The 27,807-nt window shown below is 33.3% G+C and overlaps 2 protein-coding genes across 2 annotated transcripts in view; one reads left to right on the top strand and one right to left on the bottom strand.

Moving 5' to 3' along the window:
• PolrMT (mitochondrial RNA polymerase) overlaps window positions 1-3,521 on the top strand; it is a 32,144-nt gene extending 28,623 nt beyond the window's left edge. Inside the window, exons 23-24 of the mRNA XM_085952939.1 lie at window positions 1,411-1,502; window positions 2,371-3,521. Of these exons, the coding sequence (XP_085809065.1) occupies window positions 1,411-1,502; window positions 2,371-2,500 (222 nt within the window). The 3' untranslated portion in view covers window positions 2,501-3,521. The remainder of the gene's footprint in view (window positions 1-1,410; window positions 1,503-2,370) is intronic.
• A 5,421-nt stretch (window positions 3,522-8,942) lies between these two features.
• LOC147068489 (protein KATNIP homolog) lies at window positions 8,943-27,018 on the bottom strand. Its single transcript, XM_085952993.1, has 12 exons — window positions 26,933-27,018; window positions 24,956-25,074; window positions 22,988-23,475; window positions 22,037-22,219; window positions 20,956-21,093; window positions 15,726-15,984; window positions 15,390-15,623; window positions 14,357-14,737; window positions 12,858-13,005; window positions 11,543-11,636; window positions 10,557-10,672; window positions 8,943-9,084 (listed from the first exon to the last, which is right to left on the bottom strand). The coding sequence occupies exons 1-12, from the start codon at window positions 27,016-27,018 to the stop codon at window positions 8,943-8,945; spliced, it is 2,388 nt and encodes a 795-aa protein (XP_085809119.1).
• Window positions 27,019-27,807: the final 789 nt, after the last annotated feature.

The raw sequence follows: 27,807 nt of genomic DNA, 5'->3' as shown, positions 1-27,807 counted from the left end.
ATCTATCTGAGTCAATTCACCTTTATGTAACGTCAACCATATTATATGTATAATAAGTATATCGCCGTGAAAATAAAAAATGCTATGGTAGGTAAATATTATATAAATTTGGGTACGTGTGTATTCAACAATTATTATTGAAGGCAAAAATTGGAGAAAACATCTTCTCCACCTGACGGATCCTAGATATATGAAACTTTACTTAAGGCTTAATTACATTGGCATACGCGCAGACCCAACCCGATTTAATAACCGTCGTGGCCAACATTTTAACACTATTTGCAATTACACGCAACGATTCAATCGCGTTGGTCCTTGCTTTTGATTGGTTTAAAATAAGCATAGTGTTGCTATTATTAAAAACATAGGTTGACCGAAAACTAGATATTTCTTAGATTGGTGGCTACACTGAACGTATTCCCGCACAATTTTACATCAAAAAAACTGACCTGTCAAACCTAGCGAGCATCTGTTGAAATTTGCGCAGCCGCTTGACATTTTTCGACGAGGACTGTGTCCTCAGCGCTAGTCCATACATTTTTTTGAAATTTCGCCATGTTGTAGTTGTTAAAATCGAGCAGTAGAATGAACGACCATTTGCGTGGCTCACGAGCGGGCGCGTATTCGGCTATTTTCGTACGCTTTCGGCAATCTTCGCTTGCTAATGAATGGATCGCACAACGGAATAATAGAAAATTTTTCCACTTTTGTCCCGATCGCTTAGATCCTTGAAAACCATAGAGAATAGAGTTTGACAGTTGTGGCAGACGATCGGGCCAGACACAATCTGCCAATGTAATTTGAGCTTTACTGATCCAATGTGGCGTTGCAAGTGTAACAAACTGTCCACACCGCATTGCAACCTTGTCATGCAAAATAAATTGGCAATAATTTTGAGTGGACTGTATTTGAGAAAGTGGAGAATAATGGACGTAGGGAAGTAGTCTAGGCACTAACCTTTTGATGGTCGAATTGCTGGTTCGGATCCCGGATCGCACACTCGTACACTGGTTTTGATTATTCTTATGTTTATCACCCTCACAACGAGTCACCCTGTACTTATTTCTGCTAATTGTTAATGAGTTTATGATTGAGCTAATCTGCTGACGCGGCGGCCGTCGAATTGTAACTGAATAATTGATAAAAGTGCCTGGGAGACAAATGGTTTGTAGAAGTATATGATGAAATGTTTGTGTGGGAGTTTTGTAACAGAATTGGCACGAACATAATGAACCTCAAATCGCTAGTCGCCTTTTACACATTGCAGTTATACTTAATTAATTTCATAGAATCTTTGTTAGTGCTGAATAAATTTTCTTCGTTCATTAACTACCAATGAGATAGCATTTTCATTTGGTACAGTCTTATGTACAACGCCCACTGTATTATAAAAATCTTCTTTTTTTTCAGATTTGCAGGGAACAGTTCGTCGCTTTACATTCTGAACCAATCTTAGAGTCATTGTCCCAGTATTTACAAGATAAATATAGCATTCCTGCTGAGTAAGTAATACCAAAATACTTCTAATACATTGTTCACATCTCAGATAGGCAGCTTAAGTTTTTTTTAAAACTTTTTTTTTATTAAACTAATAATTCACAAAATTTAAGAATACAACATTCTTTATTGCAAACACCCCAGAAACATACCTATTCAAATCATAAAAATTTTTGAAAAAAAAATATTGTGCTGGTCGTGACTGGCTACCGGCTTTAGTAGTTTGAATCAAGGTAGGTAGGTACGTATGCCCATGGCAGCCGAGCGGTTAACGCACCGGCTTATAATGTTGTGGGTCCCAGGTTCGAATCCCGAGTCTGGCAAATTCACATTGTTGTTTGAACCAGAGTATTGCACTCAATAGTTTGAGCGAGTGTTTCGTAAAAAAAAAAACTGTTAAAACAACCTCCACTCTTTGGAGATCTTAAAATCGGTCTTGGTATAAAAAAAGGTCTTTCGATTCCTAGCCGGCATTCAAATCTCCAAATTTTAGTATTAACGTATTTATACACGTATTATACTAGCTAATATGATTTTTTTTTACTTTTAACTACCAAACACCGGCTAGGAATCAAGGTACGTAGCTACCTGTTATTAGTTCCGACCATGTCCGATCCTAATAAGATCATATGGGCCTCCACAGAGTAGAGGTTTGTATTAACAAATTTTGTTTTTACGAGAAATGGATGTCAGCCACTTTGCTCAACCTATTAGGTCCATATTCTGACTCATACACAAATTGAAAAACAATACATATGTGTTACCTGTTATTTGTACCTTCGTTCAAACCAATTCTAGGAGAGATTACTTTTATATTGTTGTGAGACAGGTAAATTTATATATTGTCTAAGAGGGATGTTTTTTTGTTTACAGCCAATTGACTGATACAGGCAGCGTGAGAGATACGTCAATGAAAAAATTAAATAACGTGCTTACGTGTTTGCCGAAGAAAGGAAATTTCAATTTGGAGAATGTTCTCAATTCCGTTTACTTCTTCAGTTAATATTGAAGTTTTATTATCCTGCACCAATCAAGTAAATATCGTATTTGTATCTAAGCCGTATCTACATTTTATGCATTTGCCTGGGTTATTTAATGTTACCCCTTGACGCTGAAATTGTAATATTTTTTCAAATGCCTACTTAATGCCCTGTGTATAGTCGTATTTATTTAAATAATTGGACTTTTGGGTTACTTGGAATGTTACCTAATCGTGTTCCTATTCTGAGCAACTCGTAAGCCGATTTTCATAATGCATAACAAGTGGCTCCTGTTAAATTGAAATAAAAATGATAACTGTCAAATCAATACGTATTGTAAACAGAAATCAAGTATATATGGTTTTTAATGTCGTTTACTCATTTCGGACACTGCAACATATCAAGTAGCGATTATCTATGCAAACACCGACCAATTCGCATGAATTTTTTTTGTATGTGCATACCTTCAAGATATGTAATTCTATAATTAAGATGAATGGCGTGTTGCAATTTTAATAACAAATAAAAAGAATGCTGTGGAACCTTTGATCGATAAAAGTGACATTGTCATGGTTTTTATTGTTTTGGTAAACTGTCAACTATGCATACGTAACGTTGACATCTGTATATTAGACCCTAAATAATAATAATTTGTATCTTATGACAGTGGCGAAAACTCCATACTAGGTGAATATTTAAAGCTTACCTTCTTAAGAAAAATATGTTTTAATTGTATTTAATACGTATTTAAATAATAACGTAATTATTTTATATTCTACAAAAATAATTTAATTTTCCAATGACATCTGTCGAAGATGTAGGAATGTATTATAAATTGACTGCCGACTAGACGGACATATTGTATCTACTCCTACTGGCCCAATAGTATTGCTACTAATACGTTACAGAAACCAAACAATAATACAAAGGCTTCAAATAATTTGATACATTTCACTCACACAACACATACAACCAATAACACAATTTGTAAAAAATACATACACACAATGTCAAAACCAGTGTCATTCAGCTTTTTGTTACTAAGGCTGTGTAAGTGGTCCTGAGGACTGACCGTCCGACTCTTGTGATAACACAATTTTCTAGATTGAGATCTTGGGCATTACTTTTTTAAAAATATCTATCTTAGTGTCTATTTTTTTGTGTAATATCTATAGGTATTATAAAAAGGTAAAATATAAATTTTTTTGTTATTATCTTCAAAAGGCACCCTTCGCCACTGCCTTATGATAATTGAACTTTGAATATTTTGAAAAATATGTCTTATGTTTATATTCTTTCTACAGTAAATGTGAAATGAAAGATGTTCAATTATTAGGCAACATACTTGACACGTAAATTACGTAAACTAGGATAGTATTTAAGCTGTGGAGAGTATTGTTTGTTGAAATTTACAGTATAGGAATTTTATAAATAATATTTCTGTATAACCTTAAACTAAATGATATTCAAGAAAAACCTTCTTCTATGAGTTTCTCATGTAGCTTTCATTTACGGAAGTGAAGCTGAAAAAAAGATTAGCAGGCAAACGATCGATTTAACTGCAAGTCATTTTGCATTACAGATTCATTTGTAACAAATTCACACATGCTCTGAGATTTATTTATCAGGGCCGTACTGAGAGATAAAACTGCCTTGCATTAGAGTTTAAACTATACTAGCATTAATCTTTTTACTTTGTGAACTATTTACTAAACAGTATGAAATATTTAATACATTACAGTCTTCTTCGACCATGTCCGATCCTGATAGGATCATATGGGCCTCCACAGAGTGGAGGTTTGTATTGACAGATTTTGTTTTTTACGAGAAATGGATGTCAGCCACTTGCTCAACCTATTAGGTCCATACCCTGACACACACAAATTGAAAAACAATATGTGTACTTGCCAGACCCAGGATTCGAACCTGGGACCCACGGCTTTATAGTCCAACGCTTATGCCGCGCGGCCACCGTGGGCGTTTGACAGTAATGTATAGAATTTTCTCCATATCAATTTGATATAGAATAATTGTTTTCTCTTATGGTATGTAGTCAAATCACGTGTATTAAATCATTTGATGTATTTGAGAATTAGAATACCTACCAGTTTATTAAATTACAGAAAGGGTTAATGTAAATATGAAATCAGTGTCTCGTCGACAGTGTAAAGGTGGTTTTTTTACAAGCTTTACAACTTTTTGTAAAAACTTAACATATTTAGGATAAAGATACAACAATCTCCAACAGCTAAACAAGTATGTCCAATTATTAATAAATCATACTAATTCCAAACATTTAGTGATTATAATGTAAGACCAGTTTCAAGAATTTCTTTTAAAATTGTTTATTGCATACAGTTTCCCTAAATTTAATAAACCAATATTTGCCAATAATTTTCTGATTGATTATGATAATTCATGACATTTAAAAAGATTTATGATGGAATTGCTTGTATTTATTTAATATTCATTGGGAAGGTATAATTCTGTGAGCGAAAGGAACAGGGTGATTAGTCTTAAAAATCGAAAAATGTGTAAAATTGTCAAATGAACCATAATATGTACATGTATGCACAAATGATAAAAAGGAAGAGTCGAATGAACACCTCTGAATTACTAAATTCCACACAGAAACATTGGATTTCACACACAAAGTGGTCCAAAAATCAATCTTTTTTGCTTCCTCTGAAAAGTGACGATTTTAGACGCCTTCTTCCTTTCGTACAATTTTATTCTACTAAATTTGTATTCAATTCATTGATATTTCTGTGATGGCAGTTTTATCAAATAAAATTGTACCATTTCATAAACATGTAGATAGACATTTGTTTAAAATGTATAAACTTAACATTGCTAAAATGTGTTTGTGCAATATTAAGTACTTATTACATAATGTATTTCTTTTTGTCGAAATTAAAAAAAAAGTATTTTATTTATCCAATGGATACATCTAGTCCCATGAATTATAAGTACATAATATCTTCTTTAACGAATTGGTTAACAATAATAACTGTCACAAGTTTTGTATAAAAGTTAAAAATTTATAATAATACTAGCTGACCCGGCAAACGTTGTTCTGCCATATAAATTATTTCTAGTGAATATTTTGGTTGTTAAATAAAAAATAACGAATGTATCGTAAGTGTGTGGGGATGGGATATATGACAGAAAGAGGAATAGAGCGCTGCAGACGATGACCGCCGATAAAAACAAAAAAACATCAACCATTCATTTTCTCAATTCAAAATGAGTAATGACGTTCATAATGAATGAATTACCTGTGACAGGATCTCGTTGTTTAATGTTTATGTAATATCCGTCTTGTCCCTTCGAGAAAATTAGCGGATATTGGAGAGCGTCGTATGAACGGTGTGTGTCAGCGATGAACTCCAGATTATTGTTTCTTCTTCGAATCACGATTTCTCGCGTCGATGTGCGGTCGCCAACCATGATTCCAGCAATGTCGTCAACAACAGGCGCATTGAATCGAAGCACGTGCTCTCCAGCTGGTGTTTTATCAGGATTGATGACAATAGCGTGATTGTCACTTTGCAATTCGTGCATGTGTGCTTTGAAGAATTTTAATAATTCATTGTGCTCATTCAACAGGGCGTCCAGTTCGCCGACGATGCGCCTGGCATTAAGCAAATTGAGGCTATTGTAGCCGCAACGTGCATCCACATGATTGATGTCCTCACCGCCCATGAAGTAGATTTGTAAAAAAATATGTGGTTCGTTTGGCATTGGCAGCAATGAGCCTACTTTGTGGTATACTTGGCCTTTGATTTTGAACGTAGAATGGAATTGTTGACCATTTGCCGCAGTATTGTGAACTATTTCTGTTGCTCCGAACGAAGTATTTTGGAAGCATGAATTGAATGTGCGAATGGACTTCAGGAACAGGTTTGAATCTGGAACCGTGCCGATGAGCAAGCCGTTCAATGGTTCTGGTGGTATCTCAATTTCTGGTAGTTGCACTTTTCCTGATGCGCAACGCATCCCGGCTGACTCATATTTGAGCGCATGACAATGGGGACATTCTTTGTCCATAGCACCAATCAGTACTTTCGGATGAGCGGAATATTCAATATCAGCGAGACGAAGGAACGAAGCGGATGTAAATGTTCGATGTACTTGTTGGCGTTGTCGGTCATTTGCTCTGCGTGTGTTAACTACGAACCGGCGCGCTTGGCTCCGTTCCAATTGTCGTTGTTGATTTCGTTCAGCTCGTGCCTCTTGTGATTGAGATGCACGCAATTGCGACATGCTTACACGCACGTTTTTGTTATCTTGTTGGATTTGTTCGTCTGTTCTTTCTGCTCTACTATTTCGCATGTTTGTTGCTTTATTCGTTCGACGGCCCAAATGGCCCCCCCTTGCGTCTTGATGGCATTGTGCACTGTAATACACGCACATAAAAATAGATAAATTAAAATAAATCGTACAAAATTTTGCACGCACTGCGTTGTGATATGCCGAATGAAATGTCAAAATGACGCGACACTTCTCTTGAATTCTTCTCGGACGTAGCGCCATCTGTCATTCAACAACATACATAATTTCGGTCTGTTTGAAATACGAACGACGGTAAAATTTGTTTATACAAAAATAATAAAATCGCGATTATAAAATAGGAGGGTGGGGGTAGGAGGGTGAAAATTTGGGGTTATAAGTATTTTTTAATGCAAAATAATAAAAATAATACAAAAAGAAATTTTCAAAAAAATAAAAGAAAAAATTTCTGGATAGAGATACCCTAATCACCTAGCGGTATGAAATATACTTGTTGACCTATTCTCATACCTAACAAATATACATAAAAAAATTCATAAAAATCGGTTCAGCCATTTCGGAGGAGTTCGACCACAAACATCGTGACACGAGATTTTTATATATATAGAGATGTAACTATCTATGATCATAATTTTTACTTTTGCATAAGAACATCGAGGCACAAATGCTTTGTGATTAACGCTAATCCCAAACCCTGTTATTATTGACACACGCATACTAATTTTATTGTTCTGTGTGTTATCGGTGTCATCCATTTTCTTAGATATGAATAGTAAATCTAATTCATGTTCTATATTTTAAATGAAAAATATTATTTTTGTTGTAAGCTCTCCTATAACCACAAAGTGTCTACTTTATATTCAATGAAGTGCTATAATTAATATTGAATAGTAATCTGTGATTAAAATAAGTGTAAACTAAATTTTGTAATATGCTTTTGTTGAAAATATATGAAATATTGTTACATTTTATGATCTCTTGTTCTTTATTTTTGTATCAGCACTATGACCTGTTTTGAGTCTTGACCACCTCCAGGAAATATTCTCTCGCTCTACCACGAGACCCCCTCCATTGTTTCTTTCTATACAAAACTATCTCGGTTACAGTGTCTCGACCCGAATTTTTTCCCTTCCGGTTCATTGAAGAAAGCCACATTTACGCTACTACAAACATGCAGTAAGTAAGCATTATGTACTGATTTTAATTTACACAAAGTCACATATCTTGATAGAGCATTAATAAAATACCAGTTATAAAAGTTTCCATTTATTATGAATGTATTATTACAATATTAATAAGCAAGTACAAAAAATTACAAATAACATTTTTACTCATGCAAAAATAATAATGACGAATTTTATTCGTATATCATTCTGGTTTCAAGAATCTGCCATTCACTACTTCACGCATTTCTTTCCAATTCATGCCGGCATCTTTTAACTCAGTATCCTCAGCTGAATGTTATTTATCTGCTTTTGGATACTACATAATACAATATATAAAATGGATGGGCTGAGTTAAATTACCACATTGCGGAGCATGACCACATTGATTGGAAAACAAGTAACATGCGAATGTGACCACCGATCAACTAAATGCTCGTCTAACTTCTTTTACATACATCTCAATCCCCTCACCCCAGCTTCTATCTTTTCACCCTTTTACAGAATATCAAAGTCATATCGTATTACAATTGAAGAAAAAATATTTTTCCAAGCTTTATTAATACATTCATATCATATTAATTAATCTACTTTTACTGTTTCTTAATATCGGGACTGGACAAAACATTCATAATGGGTAGTTATATATTCATATTCATGAAAAAATGAACAAAAGTTCATTAATATACCCTGATTGAAATATAGTTCAGAAAATAATCAATGAGAAAATGTATCACTACGATACCATCTATTAAGGGAAATTTTGAGACCCTAAAATAATTATACCCTACGACTAATCTAGTAGTACCTATGTATTTAATTTATTATATTTCATATAAATTATTATCCTACATATCAGATAGTAACTAATAATTATAATTAATGAACATGATTAAACATTATCTTATGTCTGTATCGTATTTTACTCCCTATGCGCATTTAAATAATCACAAATGTAATGTGAGGGGACAATGTATTTTGGAATATCCTGGACTTCATTAAAATGCATTCATCGCGTAGTTCGATTTCGGTGCTGAAGAGGCGGGGCTCGGACGCTGGTCTGCGGCCGGTGATGAGGGTCGGCCGGAGACTCGTCGCTTCCGCCCGTCGTGGCTCGCCGCTTTTCTACACGACATTCGTTCACCAAGGAGCTGCCAAAAAATGTTACACATAACAATATGTGAGAATGCTACAATCGCTATGGAACATTCATGAAATATGCGAAAAAAAATCTTAGCAAATCCTAATAATGACCAGACTAGATTTTTGGTGAAACATGGAAAAATCCTTTCACTTATCATTGATATTATATGCTGTAGTACTGTAGAGTTATATTGCCGTTACTATAGTTAGACTTGTGGTGCATATAGTGTTGAACGTCCTTAAAATTTTGAATTTAAAAAATCAACAGTATTTTCATTGCCTTTCCGCTTCTGAGATTGTGTAAAATCCGAGTTTTATCTTGTAAGTAGAGAGTGACCAAAGTATCTGGTATGCAATGTTCCCTCTAGGTTGTGGGCGTGTGCGCGCTCATACCTACCAAAATACGTCCGCACACACGTTTTCATCCCCGCACAGTCCTCACACAAAAATATTGTAAAAGAGAGTTTCCTTTCCCAGATTATAGTTTTCCTCGAATGCACGAAACCATCACATGCACAATTCTTCGACTCATTTCTCGGAAGGCGAAGATCAAGTGCGACTAACGAGAGCACGCAAGTGAAACTTTATGTCGAGCGGGATCACCATATCCGTCCCGGATATATATATAATACAATTATACTTATTAATTATCCCTTAATCCCCTAAAAATATCAAAAAAGAGTGAATGTGATATTAATTCAAATGCGATCATTAAGAAGAAATCCTGCGATAAATTTGAATAGGTATGGCTCTCTGAAATCGTCGAAACATAAATGCCATCTTCAATACGTTCGCAAAAAGTAAGAATTGGTGATATATTTGTTTATTCGGAAACAGATGATTGTGTCAAATGCATCATATGCTCCGCAGAAAATATGCAAGAAGAATTCACGTCTGGAAAGAAGTGGATTGAATGGAGGTTGTATCTTAAAGGCATTTTAATCAAAAAGTACACCGAGATGTTGTTACAAGATTTTTAAAAATTGAAACGAGGTGGACTTTTGAAAATAATGACGGAAACATCCGAAGAAGGAAAGAATAGGGTTGAGATCGGTGAGCGCAAAAAATCTAGTTGCGATCTAGTCAAAGTGTTAATCGATAATGTACTATTGGCTATATAAATAAATGCGGTACTGTTCGGTTATACGGAATACAGCGGAAAACGCATTTTGAAAATAGCCGATAAACTGGATTATTTGTTAGGTTAACCAAACCAAACCTAACCTAACCCAAACTAACAAATAATCCAGTTTATCGGCTATTTTCAAAATGCGTTTTCCGCTGTATTCCGAATGCATTAATGCAGTCATTAAAAAAAGAATTTTTTGACTTAAGTCATTAAAAAATAAATTGTTCACACAAAGTTCTACATCTTTTAGTTTTAAAAATATTGTAATACCTATATCTTAAAAATATTGTGATATGTAAAATATATCTCGTTCATCTAGCAATATTTATTTTTTTATAAACGCTAACAAACCTGGCAGTCTCGCTCAGCTCAACAGATTGGAAATTGACTACTGTCGGTAATACTGGTCCAAACTTTGGTACGCATGGGAGAGTTCCGTTATACACCAATAGGTCATCTACTAGCACCTGAAGGATATGAGGTAACAGTATTTATTAATATTACTCTTATAAAACTATATAGGTAAGTTCATACATTCACTTGCCTGGTGGTAGGGTGTTGGCGACAGTACAAGGAATAATTTTCTTTTAAATACACTAAATTAATAAGAAAAAAAATTGTTCAATGGATAAAACTATTCAACCTGAAAGAGTAAAAAAAATCATTTAGGCTTGCAGAATGTTGGCAAATAAACCTTTTGTTAGTGCAAATATGTCGGCAGGTTTCTGAAAAATCTTATTTTACATTCGAATTTTTTAAACTTATTTACATTTATATCTTCATATAAAATAAAACAGTAAATATTACACTAAACTTTATATGTGTTTAAAATCAAATTTTATTATTTTATGTTTAATAATTTTTTTTAATAAATTGGAAACTAAATGTTCAGGCCTGCCACTAATTTTCATAGAAAAGCTGAAATGTCATTTTTACATTTCATATTGATTTCCATGTTAACGCACGTTTTTAACAATTTAGTTGCTAGGACCCCCTTAGCAACCAGTGTTTTGCTTCAATGTTTTTTTATAGAAAATAAGAAAAGTTTTATGTATCTTATATTCAATATCTTTGGTCAATACCAGGAAATTTGTTTATCTACGATTCCATTGTTTGCGGTAATACTTGGAGGATTTTTATTTTGTAGTCACTCATCAAATCCTTTCGAGACATCACCAACTAGATAATTACCTAATAATATTCATTACATATGTTCAAAATTAAAAAATATTTCATATAACATTTTGTAATATATTCAAAGTCAGATTTCATTATGTAAACTGTTTGATTTTCATTATTATTTAAAAGAATAATTAATTGATTAACAAAATACTCACTCCATAATCCTTTACTCCACGAATTGGTGTCTTTCCATAATTCCATAGCTTGATTTTCAATATGCTAATGGGTGAATCAAAAATAAAGTAAACCCTGTAAATAGTCAAAATTTTAGATTAATATAATTTTTAATAATTCAATTTTATTTGTTTGATCATTGAACGCTACTAAAATGGCTAAATTTGCTGAGATACTTTTATATGAACATTCCACATGTTTGTACAGGGTATATTAGGAGTCTTCAAACCACGGCTCGCGTGTCAAATCCGGTCACCCATCTCTCTTTTGTAAGATTTAAACCATGTCAAGCTGATTTGTGCATTTTCCATATCGGCAAAAATTAAAAGAATAACTTAAGTCTCCATTTCCACACAAGTTTGTAGCAGAAGTTCCACTTAACCCTCGAGTAATCAGCAGTGTGATGACACGCTTAACCCATCAAATCGAGTGCTTAAAGTCAGACAACGTTATCTACAAAAAAGCGTTTTTTTTTTTTTTTTGAGATAACGTTATTTTACATTCACGGCTACATGATAGTCAAACAACGTTATGTCAATCTTTTTTAATTTCTTATTAAATCGTCAGTAAAGTTTAACGCTAACTACATAAGTTACCCTTGTTTTCATATTTTTTTAAAACTATCCCTATAAATTTTAACATCATCATAAGCAAGATAAATGTACAATACACAATAAATTATAAAATATTAACATTAGGTTATAAACATTTCCCTTGTTGAGTTACAAGAATCTAAAATAACGATTTTTGGCTCTCCTGTAAAGTTGCACTTTTGTAGATAGTGTTGTTTGACACTAAGCCCTCGAAATGTTATGAGGTATTAACATGGCGGTACCTTCAAAGATGAAATAAATATACTCCAGTTTGCCTCTTGGCTTGCAAGGCCTAAATAATGGTTGTCGACCCCTGGGCTAGATTAATCATGATGAAAATAAAGGTTAAAATTTTTTTTATCAACATGATCATTAATGCGCTTGTAACAATAAAATTTACGATAGGTGTGAAAAATACTTTTTATGCATTTAAATTAAATTTTGTGTTTATCTCTTACTATTATTATTTAATTTTTACAGATAATGCAATTCCCGTTGGCACAGTAAAATTATAATCTGTGAATATTCAACATGTTCAGTGAAATTGGGTAAGAATATGGATGATTGTGTAATTTTCAATATTTTCATTGATATTTTGGAATAATGGGGAAATTGATTATTATCTGAGGAATAGATTTTCTCATCAAGTCCGGTAAATTGAGAGTCAACTCCAGTAATGTCTTAAACTATAAATTGTATCAACCTGTTGATGGTGATGGGTAAAACAGGTGCAAGCCACGCATGTCGCCCATCACGTGTGGAGTTGCATCCGTCGCATAAACGAGCCGGCGTCCGCGCGTCATTTTCAACTCCCTCGAGCACATTGACGCTCGCAGGATGGGCGCACACGTCTAAAAATGAAGAACGATATCAGTAATGGTTTAACTTTTTTTTTGATAATTTCCTAAAGCCCTAAAGTCAAGAAATTTGTCGGTCTGCGGTCACGGTCGTATAGAGTATCAACACACTTATGGTATCTACCTAAACAGTTTTATAAAAACAGAACTTTAATATCAATTATCTCAATTTTCCAAAAACATTCCTTGCTCTATACTTACTTACGTAGTAATTAAGTCAAATAAAAATTATATTTTTTAAATCATATTACGGTATTTCACAAAACTTCATATTGGAATATAGTGCACTATGTGATCCATTTAGGAATTTTCAAGGAGCATGCCAAAATGTTTCCTGTAAAATTCTGCACAATTTTACCACTCAACAAATTCCCAATTTTCAAACTATCATACAAGAAATTCAGTCACACATAAACCTACTTAAGTAAGTCCATTTTTTTTTATTACAGTTAAAGTTGAGTGCTCCATCGGGCAACACTTTTCTACAAATTTAAAATCACTATTACAAGAGTAATAGGAAGAAAGATGTCCATGTACAGCTGATCCTCTTTTTGCACAGTTTAAAAAAACTAAAAAGAATAAAAATACGTATGTATGTACATATGTATCGAAAAATTGTATTGCAATGGACCGCACGCCACTGGTTCATACATAATATATTGTCACCAAATGCCGCCCAGACATACATACATACTGTACGTGTTAAAACTGTGAACTAACAAGATCCTCCCATTTTTAACCGCACTTCCATTATAAACTAACAAGCTCCTCCCATTTAGTCGACGACAGCGCCTTTGGCTTGTGCCTAAATCTTCTAGTTGGACAGTACCTACATACATAGCGCCACTAGTCAGTCACATCGGGTTTGATACGAGAGACGCGCTGCGTGGTTCGGCGTCAGCGTCATTAAATATTTCCAGCGATGAGTGATTTTTCGCCAGCGAAAAAAAGTAGTAAACGGGCACGTTTATTGTCAAGTTGCGACACTAAATGAATATATTTTCAATTTAAATCAAAAACTATGTATTTTTATGTATAAATAATAAAAAAGAGGATCGGATGTATTTCAAATAAACCACCTGTACCCTTAAAGAATACTAATAAATTCCTGTAAAATTTGGCATTTTTAATGAAATCTTAAGTTCAGATATTTGAACTTCAAAACGCCATGTCAGAATTGGGTTTGGTGGGCATACTTATACAATTCCCAAATATGTGAAACCTTTAGATAAATTAGATTTTATCATGTTTATCTGACTGAGAAAGCTCAGTGATGACTAAAAAAGGATTGCTATAATTTTGATAAATGAGTAAAAATTTTGGTATACAATTTCATAATACTTACTTGTTTCTGTAACATGTACTCTGCTGCCATTTGCATCAATTAATTCAATACCATTGAGGCCGACGTAATAAGGATCGCCCCAAGTTGAAAATATTATCACTTCAAATACAAATCCTGTCGGTAGGGAGTCTTCGTCTTGCAATCTCGATAGAGAATCTTTTGGCAATATCGGCGAGCGCAACTCTTCCGGATGAAGAGTGTTCTCATCAGCAATGGAAGACAGTAAAATTTCTTGCACAAAGTCATAGTTTATATTTCCGGGAGCTCTTCTCAGCGACACGGGCAAATGGTTAATAAGCCTGTTTTCTAAATATATTTGAATCTCTTTTCCTCCTGCATATGATAAGTCCAAGCTAGCATTGTAGTTCCACACCCTGACACCTAAAAGCGGAGACCAATGTGGGTGATATCTCGATATGACAAAAATTGGCAATGGATATATTTAGTGCTGTGATTAGGCAAGCTCTGAGAAACCTAAGTTATAGAAACTAGGAATTGCAATACCGAATGAATATATCAATACTGGTAATCGTCAATACATATTGTAGAAAAAAAGAAGTACCTGTCAATAAATATAACTATTAAAATCTACTTGAAACACTATTTTGTAGCAACCTAAAGTGCCTACCTACATTTATTATGTTGACCTTTGTAAATATGTATAGATCATAATATTTTAGAACTGCTAATTTTTACAAATACTATAAGTCCGGGTAGTACAGAAAATCTCTTTGAAATTCAACATTTGTTGGACGTTGGTTATCATCAACGTAGGATCAATTTTTTTTTGACCATGTCCGTTCCTAATAAGATCATAATATGTGTCTCCAGAGTGGAGGTTTGTATTAACAGATTTTGTTTTTACGAGAAATGGATGTCAGCCACTTGCTCAACCTATTAGGTCCATACTCATACACGAATTGAAAAATAGTTATAAAAATAATTTTTGAACATGAATCGCTACTGCGGTGGTGGTATTTAATATTTACCTCAAGGACTATATATTAGAGATGTATAATTCACATCTAATTACCTGTTACTTGAATAGTGTCTTCAAATATCATAACAATATGAACCGATGTTTCGTTAGTGTAACTGTTACACCACATTTGTTCGTAATCCGTGGTGATATTAACTCCGTTAAATAACTGTTCACACTCGGCTGTCTGATGATTACAGTCAACATTGATCTCTCCGCTGCGCGAAGTGTACGTAAAACTGCTTATTATTGAATTCAAGCAGTTGTCATCGTTAAAAATTTCAATTCCTACAAAACAAAAATAATTCACAAAATGTTTTAGCATCTATGTAGGTATGCACCTAATTAATTTATTAAGAAATAAAGTAGAAAATTAATAGAATCTTTTACCTGTCAGTCCAAGAATATTTTTTTGCCCCCAGTTTGACAGTAGTACAAGCTCAATTTTTTTCGCAGCATATTGAACATTTGCAGTTTCAGCAATTGCATTAGAAAACATGGGAACACCTTCATTTGTGTCATCGTTGGCAGTAAAAGGTCTCGCGTTGAAAGCTACTCGATCGGCCGAACTCTCTATGACGGATTTGAATGATTTGTCGTTTGTGTAAATTTTCTCTAACATAGATTCGCATGTTGTGAAAAGTATAGTCTAAAAAAAAGACATCGATAATCTTGAGTTTTCTCACATTAGAATTAGTTCCTAGAAACCAATATAATATTTGCATCCAAAAATATTAAAGAACAATTTCTTCACTACATGAAGCCTAAATATATGAAAGTGAATCTGAAGAAAAAGGATTCATCGTCTACTGCAGCGATTTCCAAACTGGGAGGCGCGGAGTGTTGCAAAGGGAGGCACGAAAAGTTTGACACAATTAATGTAGCCACGGGTTTGCAGTTTGCAAATGCATAGTTTATAAAACGGCCGCTAGTTACTAGCTACACAAAAAAACAGTCTACACCTATAAAAGGTTGTTTGCAAACCTGTCTGAAAATATGGAGACTAATTTTATAATACCTCACTTCTATACTATTGTGAAGCGCGCTGGCTATCTCATGAAAAAATGAAATAAAAGGGTCAAATCGTAATGTTGAAATTTGAGACAAATTTGTTTAGGAACGATATATTTTATTGTTAAACTTGTCTATTTAGTTGATATTTAAAAAAAAAAATGAGTGAATAAATCAATGCAAGGACCACTAATGCATTCACTGATTTATTTATTTATTTATTTATTTATAAAAAAGAGTATTACGGCATTACAGCTTTTGGCCAATGCGCCATAATACATAATACATACAAATATATAAAAATATCTTAATTACAAATAACAACTAATATGACAAGAAAGTAGAAAAGACAGCATGTGTAAATATTAAAGAAATATGATAATATATACAATTATAAATTTATCCTATTTAAAACGTCTACAAACATTATATAATTAATAAAAAACAAATCAACCTTTATGGTGCCATCAAATAAGCTAATTGCACGATACACAGCATCATGAAACATAACATCTGTCCTGCGACGAGGTATCTTGAAGACCGTGGAGCTGCGAGTGATATTGGTGGGAACATGAAAATTAATATTTGCCAGTATATGCGGATTGTAAATGAACCCACGAAGAAGTAAAAAGAAATGCTTTAAAAGAACAATCACTCTTCGGGTAGACAGGGATTGCATTGATAGCATACCCAGAAGAAAACGAGTCGGGAAATTCATTTTATTGTCATTATCATAAGGAAAGAACCCGTATGTTCTTAAGTAGAGAAATCTAAGATCTCTATTGTGGACTCGATCCAGCTTAATTGTGTGCATGAACCTATTAGGATTCCAAATAATGCTGGCATATTCAAGAATACTCAACACAAATGATACGTATAATATACGTAGCACTCGGACGTTTTCGAATGATTTTGAAACCCTCATAAAAAAACCAAGCATTTCGCTAGATCTAGTACTGATGTTAAGAATATGTTGATTGAAAGTGAACTTTGTATCATACAATACTCCCAAATCTTTTATCTCCGTTACCCTACTCAATATTATACCAGACAATGTGTATGGGAACAATAAGATGTACCTTGAACGATTGAATGAAATAATATTACATTTGGAGGTAGCGAATTCAAGTTTATTTAAGATAGACCATTGCGAGATAGCATCTAGGTCAGACTGCAACATCGCACAGCATAATGGGGTTTCAATAGTTCGAAAAAGTTTAAGATCATCTGCGAATAGCAAACAAGAAGAATTGGTTATAACTTTGACAATATCATCAAAAAATATTTAAAATGACAAAGTGAAGGCATTCATAAAAAATTGGAGCGTTTGAAATCAGAATTACAAAAAAAAATAAGTTCACCATGTCCCACTTTTAAATGATTTCTACGCCAGATATATTGAAGCAAACAAAAATCTATTTACTGAGTTCTTGGTTAGTTTGCTAATGCACTTTATTTTATTAATAGTAAAAAAAAAGTCACCCGCGGCGCTGCTTTATTTCAAGGCTATTAATATTTTAAATATGTGGTTGAAAGATCCTGGCCTGGGGGCTCGCTTCAGGATGTGGGGCACATGATAGAATCCATTTGTCAATGAACGATGATGAATTTGGATTGACTACTATTGAATTTGATTGTACTAATAAACAAGCACATTCGCCGCACGAAAAACAATATAAGTAGTAAAACCTTGTTTATTTTTATACATTTTTAAAGGGGGGGGCGCCAAGATTAGATTTTTTTTAAAGGGAGGCATAGTAACATAAAGTTTGGAAACCACTCGTCTACTGTTTAAATTAGCTGCATTTTATACATAGACTAATATCGTCGTGGTAAATGCAATAGGTCGTATGTCAAAAAAAAATCAATTTTGTTTTATTGCACCATAGTGACCAGCCCAGTCATCTACACCATCTCCAATAGGTCTTATGTCGTTAGACCAATAAGAAGTCGACTATCCCAACACTTGCAAAAAGACGAACCGACACGTCATTGATATTGGTCACGCCAAACAGTCGTATGTCAGAGCTCATCATAATGATAGTCATGTTTTTGTTTATTTTTATTCCTCGTTCTTGACTCTATACTAAAGAATTCGTCAAATAATACGATGTAAGTAATTTACCAATCACTGTTTTTTAAAATCTACTTTATAATTACATTATTGTTGTCAGATTTAGTAAAATTTTCAAGATTCTTTCTACAGATAATCTAACATTACTTTTTGTCTCAAACTAAAGAAAAATTCTCCGACGTATATATGGACCGATCAGGGACGGCACCAATTGGAGAAGAAGATATATTGCTGAGCTCTACGGGCTATACGAAGATTGCAGCGCAGTTCAATCAATTAAGATTGGGGGACTGCGATGGCTAGGTCATGTGCACCGTATGAATGTACGTACGTATGATGTCCGGCAATCCAATCGGGCGTAGAAGAAGAGGCAGGCCAAAGATTCGCTGGTTGGATGGAGCTGCCAATGACTGCCGTGTTCTAGGGGTACCAAATTGGAAAGCGGCCACACTGGATAGGGACAGGTGGAGGGAGCTGTTGGAGGAGGCCAAGACCCACACCGGGTTGTCGTGCCCCTGATGATGATGATGACTTTTTGTCTCATTTATTTATTGCCAAAGTAATTATTTGTTCACCAATCACGATTGACAGTTTTAATAAGACACTGTTTATTTAGTTAAAAATTATTTAGTAAAAGGCTATTAAAATGATTAATGGAAGGTGTGGGCGGTACTTGGTATCTTTAGCAGTCAGCAACATTACTTCACCGGATACTAATGGTAAGAATAAATAAGATTATGTCGCCACAAATGTGGAGTGGAGATGATATTTTGCTGAGATGCATTAACGATTATCAAATTTAAAAATGATTATTTTCTTCAGGACCTCAAATAACCTGTGAAGTCGTAAGAACCACTGACGATATGGCGTTACAAGTTGAACCTGGGAATGCAGCGGAACTCGAAATCTTAGTCTTAGAGCATCCATTTGAAATCACTTTTCAAAATATTGGTTCAGAAATAGAACTCGATTTCGCTGAGGTTAATAATACTTTGACTATCAAAACTCCAATTTTAGAACAAGCAGAATCATTGCTGAGGCAACCTTCGGACATAAAGATAGCAGAGAACATTGTATCAACACAATCATCCCTGAGATAAAATATAGATTGTGATATGACGATGACTGAACATCTAAGTGGCCCTGAACATTTACTATCTGATATCAGTAGTGACTCTGAAGCTCTGTATCAACCTGAATCGAATCAATCAAGCTCATCAGAAGACTTAGAGGAGTTTTCTATGCAGTCTGACACCCATGGTGACGAACCTACTGAGCAAGTCAATCAAAGAAAACGAAAAGGGCAAAGCAATAATTGTAAAGAGTGGAAGAGGCAAAAAAAACTCTCAACTGCTTAGACTATAGATACATCTCAACTGCTCAACTCAACTCAATCAGCTCAACTGCGATTGCTAGGCAAGTCTTATGCGGGTTTTGAGAAGCATGAAGAGTCCGGCAAGGGCGGCAAGTATAGACAGACGTCTAAAAAAGATTCTATGACCATAGGTCCACGTTGTGGTGGGCATAGTGACATGCTCAAAAGGGTGGGCCAAAAATAGCCTTTAAGTGCGATACAATCAGTGATGAACAACGCAGCTTGCTATTCACAAATTTTTGGAAGAAAACAAAATAATACTACCTACCGTTTAAATAAAAAAATTACTTTTCTAAAAAAAAGTATTCTTTTAAAACTGTTCTTTTTTCTTTTAAGTAGGTATTTACCTGCTCTGTTTTATGCAAATACATAATTAAACTATGATATTTTTAAATAAATCTTTTTAAAAATTATTGTGTGTTATTTTGAATATTAACTTTTAATCTTTTCTTTTAAACATTGAAATCGTTTTTATACAAGTGCCTAATTAAACAGAGATTTATAATAAAAAAAAACTTTTTCATTAGTTTAAGCTTACTTTTTAAACGTTTATGTACAAGTGTATAATAATATGTCTATATTAATATAATATTATATTTTGTTTCATTATAAATACCTAATTTTAGTGTTTTCAATTTAGGTATGTTTGCATAAAAATTGGACTTATGTCAACAAAAGTGGCCAACATTGACGATCAAATAGTTGTATGTCAACCTAACTTTCTTATTATTCATCTTACATCAAAATGATGATAACAGTCTTAAAAGGGAACAAATTCTACTAAGTAAATAAATTTGTGAAAAAAAATCGGTGCATTGGGGTTAAGATGGGATAGTTTTTTGTCTCTCCTGAAAAGTTTGGTATCTTTGACATACGACCTATTGCATTTACCACGACGATATGCTAGTTGATTATATATAACACTGTGGCTTCATCTGTAGCAAACTTCACTTTTTTGATCCGGTTCTGTCAAAAACCACAAGTATTTCAATGAAATTTCAATGAAGTGTCGAATAGCTTGTCAACATGAATATTAATTGTTACACATATTAGGTAAGTTCACGGATTCAGCAAAACACAGCTCCCATTTCCTATGGTCAATTCTTTGTTTGCATCACATAATTTGAAAATATTATATTGTGTTAGAAAAAAGCACTCACATCACCAAAAGCCGTAGGTAGACCACTCAGCTCTCCAGTAGCCTGGGCTATTTCACCATAAAATATTTGAACTTCATCAAAAAGGATTTGTACTACTTTCACTCCTCGTGTTGTATGAATACGGGATTTGTTGTAATTCTGGAAAACATTAAGTATGTTAAATGTTTATATTAACTGATTGCTTACTCATGCAGCATCCTGAGAGTTATCAATTTTACTTATGCATCTCATCATTTAAGGAAAGATTTTCGGTAAGCGAGACCCTGGCAGAAGACTACATCTTGGCTTAAAAATTGGAAAGAGTTTAATACTCTGACCTGTTTAGATCAGCAATATACATACAGGGAAAAGATGGCCTAATAAAATAACACAGATTTTTTATTTTTAAAATATACAATTTTAATTATATGTGTTGTTTTATTCATCTTTTCTTGGGTCGCGAAAAATCTCATTTTGGGCTCAAAAAGGTTAAGAATCCCTATTCTGCAGAGCAGGTGATACTTACAATGTTTTATACTTAGTCCAAAGTATGCATTTGCTGGCTAAGTAATATGTTTAAATCAGTGGCGAAGGGTGGAGGTATGCAGTGGAGATCAGACATAAATAGTGCATGCCAAACTTTGTAAGTCATACTTATGTTAGGTATCATTGAACGAGGAATACAAATTGCAGATGACGCTGGTTAGTTTTTAAAATTCAATTAAACCATGCCTAAACCAAACCATCATAGTGAAGGTTGGCTGTGGAGATCCGACAGTCACACTTATTTGTTTTCTTTGAATTGCGAATGTAAATTGCAGATGGTGTAGTCAGTTTTTTAAATGTCATGTTAGTCTAAACTAAACCATAATAAATACAAAATATTCTTCTATCTAAAACTATGTACAATTAATATTTTTTGTATATGATCTATTATGGTTTACGCAGGGATTTATTGAATTTAAAAATTAACCAACACCATCGACAATTTGTATTCTTAGTTCAATAAAAACAAATAAGTATGACTGACAAAGTTTAGAGAACACTATTATTATGTCGAATACTGCCTTCGCTACTGGTTTAAATATAGCATAATATCTACCCAAATCCGAAGCAGTGCCAGTTGTTCGTTTTGTGCTAAAAGAATATTAATGGTGTAAGGATTTCCCGGTGACATTCTTGATAGCCAGGTATATCGATCATCTCGTGTTCGCAGTACACCATTCAATAAATTTTCAATGTGTCCACGTTCATTTTTATTTTCTCCTTCACTTTCAGTCCAAAGCTGAAAAAAGATTTATTTTGAGATATATTTATGAGTTTTAGAGTGGATTACACAGACTTTAGAGCAAAAACACGTTTTACATGGGTACATAGGAATCTTTGTCATTATTTTGAATGAAGCACCTAGGGATGCAACATTCCTCATCATCTAAAGGTCAAATGTGTCGCTGAGTTTCGAAACCCGCTATAACACTTTATTGAAATAATTAAGATATATATATCTTTGGATTCGTTATTAAAATTCTATACATGAAAATTTTATCGCCTCTTTCAAAAGCCGCTACGATTAACTGTCATTTATGAAACAAAATCAATGTGTCTATCAAATCCCGCTATAACACTACTAAAACATTCAAAAACCTTTTTAGTTCAAAAAGTTTTTATTGATTTTATCAACATAATGAAAAAGTGTTATAGCGGGTTTTGAAACTCAGCGACACAAATAATATATGAGGACTCTAGATACAAAAATGACAGTTTCTATTTTTGAAAAATGTTGGCAAGTCAATAAAAATGCCTAATTTGTAAGATGTAATTTAAAAAAAAGTATTAGAAAATTTAATATAATATTAGTATACAAACAACATTTAAATCTTTCTTTTTCAGAAATTATAATCATAAGAAAAATATATAAATTTTTTTTGGTGGAAAATGGAAACTGCCTTTGTTTCTAAGCCCCTCTTATGTAATTATGCAAAATAGCCGAATCGGTTCATCCATCCAATCCAGACGTTATATTCGTTGGTGGGTTAATAAAAGATTCACTTACGTTTTCTACCACCACCGGAATGCCCTTTTCATTGAATATCTCGATTCCATTCAATCCCACAAAATTGTTATCGCCCCAGGTGGAAAATATTTTGAATTCTAGCAACCTTCCCCGGGGTAATTCCGGTATAACAAAAATGTTTTCAGTTGACTTCACAATTTCCTTTTTAGGTGTGGGGGTTTTCTTAGTATTTGTTTTGACATTTTTCGAGACACTGCCTTTACTTGTGTTAGGAAGTTGATAAGGTAAATGGGATTTCTTAGGTTTCTCCAAAGTTGGAGGTGCGTTCGGTTCGCGCTTCCTCACGGGTATTTTTCGGTAATTCATTTTAACCGGAGAAGTTTTCCTATTATTTCTTTTACTTTCTATTTCTATGACTTCAGAGTCTTTTGAGTCAGGGACTGCTTTCTTTGTATTACTTTTATTGCTGCTAGTTGCTTCACTGACACTTTCAGTATTCAGCGCTCGATCAGTTTTAAAACAAAACACTGTAAATATTTGAAGTAATATTAATTTCACAAACAAAAGACAGAAATATTAAAAGTATTAAAATTGAGTACATATACATAATATAATATGATTTAAAATATAAATTAAGTTTAACATACATTTTGATGTAATTACATCATCATCATCCAAATATTGAAGAATATCTTCGACTGGACTGTGAAATCCAGTTCTCACATGTTTTGCGCTGCCACCGTTTACCTTTTTCATCAGAGATGAATGGTCATAGACATCATTAAAATCAAAGAGTCTTTTTTGCTCTGTATCAAATCCAGTCTCTTAAAACGACAAATCAAAAGCAGATTATATTATATTATATTCAGATGGTGTAAATAATAAATAGAATACGGTTTTGAAAACCACCAATATTTTATACAATATTTAAATTCCTACTTTATTCAATTTGCTTCAAGTACTAGATTGTTATCGTTGAGGTTAGGTTAGGTTAGGTCGTATATTATGTATATTCTGTATGAAAATGACTTAGTGCACATGTTCAGCGCTCGAAATGGACCGGAACGCACCGGAGCGCAGCTCCTGTTCGTGAATTCCTCCAGATTATCGATCCGTCTCGTGGAAAAATGAAAAATTGCATCATTTACATATTTAAATATAATTTTTAAAGTTTATACGAAACTGAAAACTTAACTCAATTTTCTACCTCGCGAACAACATTATGCCCAAATCTTGCATGCCACAAAACTGTCCCATCAAACCGTCTAATCTTGGTAGGTATATAACAAAAAATCTACTAGTACATACACTCTTTTTATATAATCTTACATAAATATTTTAATATTTTCGGAAAATTATCGAGCGCTCCGGTTCGTAAAATTGCCCATTTCGAACGCTGCACATGTTGGAGTAGTAACAGAAAGTCTTTTTTCTTCAATGTGTAAGTTAGATCCAGAACATGGATGTAATTAGTTGAACAAATGAATGATAACCATTTCTTATAATAAAAATATTATGTAACCTCATTGGGAAATCAACAGGATTGATACCAATAAGTCAATTAAAAAATGAATGAATTACCTAGTTTTGTTTAAATTTTTGTTTTGTTTGCCAATTATCATTATACCCCGTTTACACGTGCATGGATTTACTGCTGACAGTATGTATTGTCGCGGCCATAACAAGAAAATGCATGTGTACTATTGTGCAAGTTGCAAGATTGTATGCATGGATCAAAAAAGTTCAGCAGCTTCTGAATTTTCACGCAATTGTTGGAACTTGCATGGCGCATGCGCATGTGTAGAAGGCGAACCTACTAAAAATAATACTAACTACACTAAGCATTTTTGATGTCTCACTTACTCTTGAAGAATGAGATTGGCGAGACAGTCAGCAGTTTTAGATAGTTTAAAATACACACTATTGGTGCCAGTAAATCCATGCATGTGAACAGGCACTATTACGCTCATATTTAAATGCAGTTTCATTAATATTAATTTGTAATACTTTTGATGCGTCGTCTCTTCGTTTGATCAGCTGACAAAGCAGTATTGGCTGGGTGCGCTGGACTGCTATCGGGAAGACCTGCTATAGAGCGTCTTCGATGTATAGGCCAAACCATATCACTAAAATAACAAAAAAATCTTAAAACTATACTTTAATAACAAGCCATTTCTGGCTTACCAATTATTATTATGACAATATACTTTTTTAATTGTCCCCATGGTAGGAAACTAATCTATTCCACAGTTATATTATTTTGTCAAAGATTTTTTTTAATCTTAAAATTAATGTTTCATAAAACATAATATCGTCAGCCAAATAAAACTTATAATTTCCATCTGTCCAGAGTACACTAATATTATCAGTGGAATCATTCTACAGTAGCACCCAGTCTTTATATACATACGCCCAGAAAATTGGCAAATAAGTGTCATAGTCAGTAGTGTGAAGTTCTCTGCAAATAAACGTGCAATGTGAAGTCACTTGTAACTAATTTCATATCTGGACCAGCAGGACTATTCTAAATAGTTAACACGGTAACAAGTTTCCACTATTTTTATTGCTCCAAAATAATACAGATATCACTCGGAGCAATTCTGTAAATAAGGTAGGTAGTTATCAACAATAATTGTTAGCACAGTTAACACGTTTTACTTGATTTCAAGTGCATCCCACTAGAATCTCCAATTGGATAAAAAAAAGTCTAATTATTGACGATTCTAATGCCATGCATTTGGAATCAAGTAAGATGTGTTAACTGTGTTATTCAACGACATTTGACAGCTTGCGGTTAACGCAGTGCGGTCATGGGCGGCCCTGTTAAAAAATATAACGCCTGACACTCAACTTCCCGGAATACGACATAATATCATATCTATAATTTTTTTTTTGATTTTGGAGTTCTTACATTTCACTAGAAGGAGCTTTTGATTATCTTTGGTAATATTGTCTCTTGGAAAAAAGTTGTTTTGGATTTATGAGGTTTCAAGATAATGATATGTTTTTACACAATAACTTTTTAACAAATAAATTTGAAAACATCACACATACAGAGAGAGATTCACTACCATACACTTCGGCAGGTATTTATGTTGGTCACACAGAATCATTTTATTTGAATATATTATTGTGTGGAGTAGGTTATTTTAACACCAAGGGAGAATGTAGAAATCATAAATGTTTTTCATACCTATGATCCGATGGAAAGAGCTCCAAAATGCTTGACGTATCATCATTTGTTGGTGAGACAAATCCACTGCTATCGTCATCAAGAAGTTTAACATGACTTACGTTTCTGAATAAAAATGAATGATATTGTTATATTCTTGCAAATATTGCTAAATCAGTTAAAAATTATCTATATTATTATATACCTACTGTAAAGATATTTTAAGAAAAGGCTCAACAGATGGGTGATTTGGTGAAATGTTTCTAAACTATACAGAAATTTTGCGATACTAGATTTTTGGTTTGCCTAATTATTAGACTAAATGCAGAAGGCACCAAGGTAAGTTCCGCCATGGAATATACTAATATCTTCACTGAAAAAACGAGTCGTCTTCAGATTTGGATGGGAAAAAATATTCTGGCGAAAATAACTAAAAAAACAAGTCGCTTTGTTTTAGGGCGCCACAGTTTTTTAACATATGAAATGATACAATGACTAATATTTTACACCCACTATTTTTTTCACACTTCACAGATTCATTTCTCACAGGACTAATGTTGAATGAATTTATATAAAAGTATTAACTTCCCTATTAGATAGGCAGTACTTTATTCTCCAACATAATAATTTGACGAGTTCATCTATCTGTGCATAATATGATGAATATCTCCTCAAATAATTTTTTGTACAAAATTTTAGCCCCTTTCCTGAATGCATCATCCGAAGAACCATAATATTCATGATCCATCAATGCATCATGCATCAAAATAATAGGTACCTACCTATGCTATGATTGATGATTTTTTACTCACTGTGTAATATCTTCAATCCAAGAAGGAACGTAATTGGAAGTTTTTGATGAAGGACGAAGAGCAGGCTCTGTATAATTTGACGTCATGTTTACAATATATTTAAAAACCTATATGTTGATAAAAATGTACCAGCATTATTCAAATTATTGGTATAGTTTAGTTACTAGTAAATTCGTGATTAATAGTATTTGGATAGCTATTATTTCGTGTTGTAAAATTGTAAGTGTGATGTTTTGAGAATTACTTTCTATTCAGGAAAACAATAATAGTTTTTTTTAAGTTGTTGGCAAATTAATTAAAAGAGGCCATGTTTGTCCTTGGTAACCATGGCAATCCACACTGTCAATACCAAACAAAGAAGGTGGTTTATGGCTGTAATATAATAAGTAGTACCTATTAAAAATTATGGTTTCCAAGTGAAACTGTAGTAATTATTTATAATAACCAATTCAAATTTTATTTTATGGTCTGATGACAAATTGGGATTAAATATAAGGACAAGGCTCAAAGAGTAACAAAATCATTTATTGATTGATTGATTTTAGATTTGTGTAAATGTAATTTTTTTATATTTAGGTAGGTAAGTATAATATAAAAGTAAAATTTTCATTGTGATAAAAATTATTATTTTAACTCAATTTCAAACGTGTACCGGCAAACGAATGATTTTTGGGGTTACCATTTCTCAGGAATAATACAATTAATTTAGTATCGTTAAAAAATATAAAAAGACTTCGGCGGCATATTTTATATGTTTTTTTTGTATTAAATTGTATTATAATAAAAAAATACTTTTAATAAAATATAATACGTTTGAAATATCTTTTTTCTACGCTTTTAATAAAAAAGAGTTATTTTTCAGGAAAAGTATCTTC

This window comes from Rhyacophila brunnea, unplaced genomic scaffold, assembly GCF_057557595.1.
Source record: "Rhyacophila brunnea isolate RB1 unplaced genomic scaffold, BYU_Rbru_1.0 scaffold_3, whole genome shotgun sequence".
Lineage (NCBI taxonomy): Eukaryota > Metazoa > Arthropoda > Insecta > Trichoptera > Rhyacophilidae > Rhyacophila > Rhyacophila brunnea.
The sequence above is the reverse complement of the archived record's forward strand: the minus strand, read 5'-3'. Positions and strand labels throughout refer to the sequence as shown.

Bases quoted from the DNA above. Each gene is read 5' to 3' on its own strand.
- LOC147068489 (XM_085952993.1), bottom strand. From the start codon at position 27,018: ATGACGTCAAATTATACAGAGCCTGCTCTTCGTCCTTCATCAAAAACT. The intron at 15,985-20,955 runs GTGAGTGCTTTT...TCTTTTTTTTAG, and splicing joins TACCTACGGCTTTTGGTGAT to ACTATACTTTTCACAACATG. The intron at 10,673-11,542 runs GTGAGTATTTTG...CATATCCTTCAG, and splicing joins GTGGAGTAAAGGATTATGGA to GTGCTAGTAGATGACCTATT.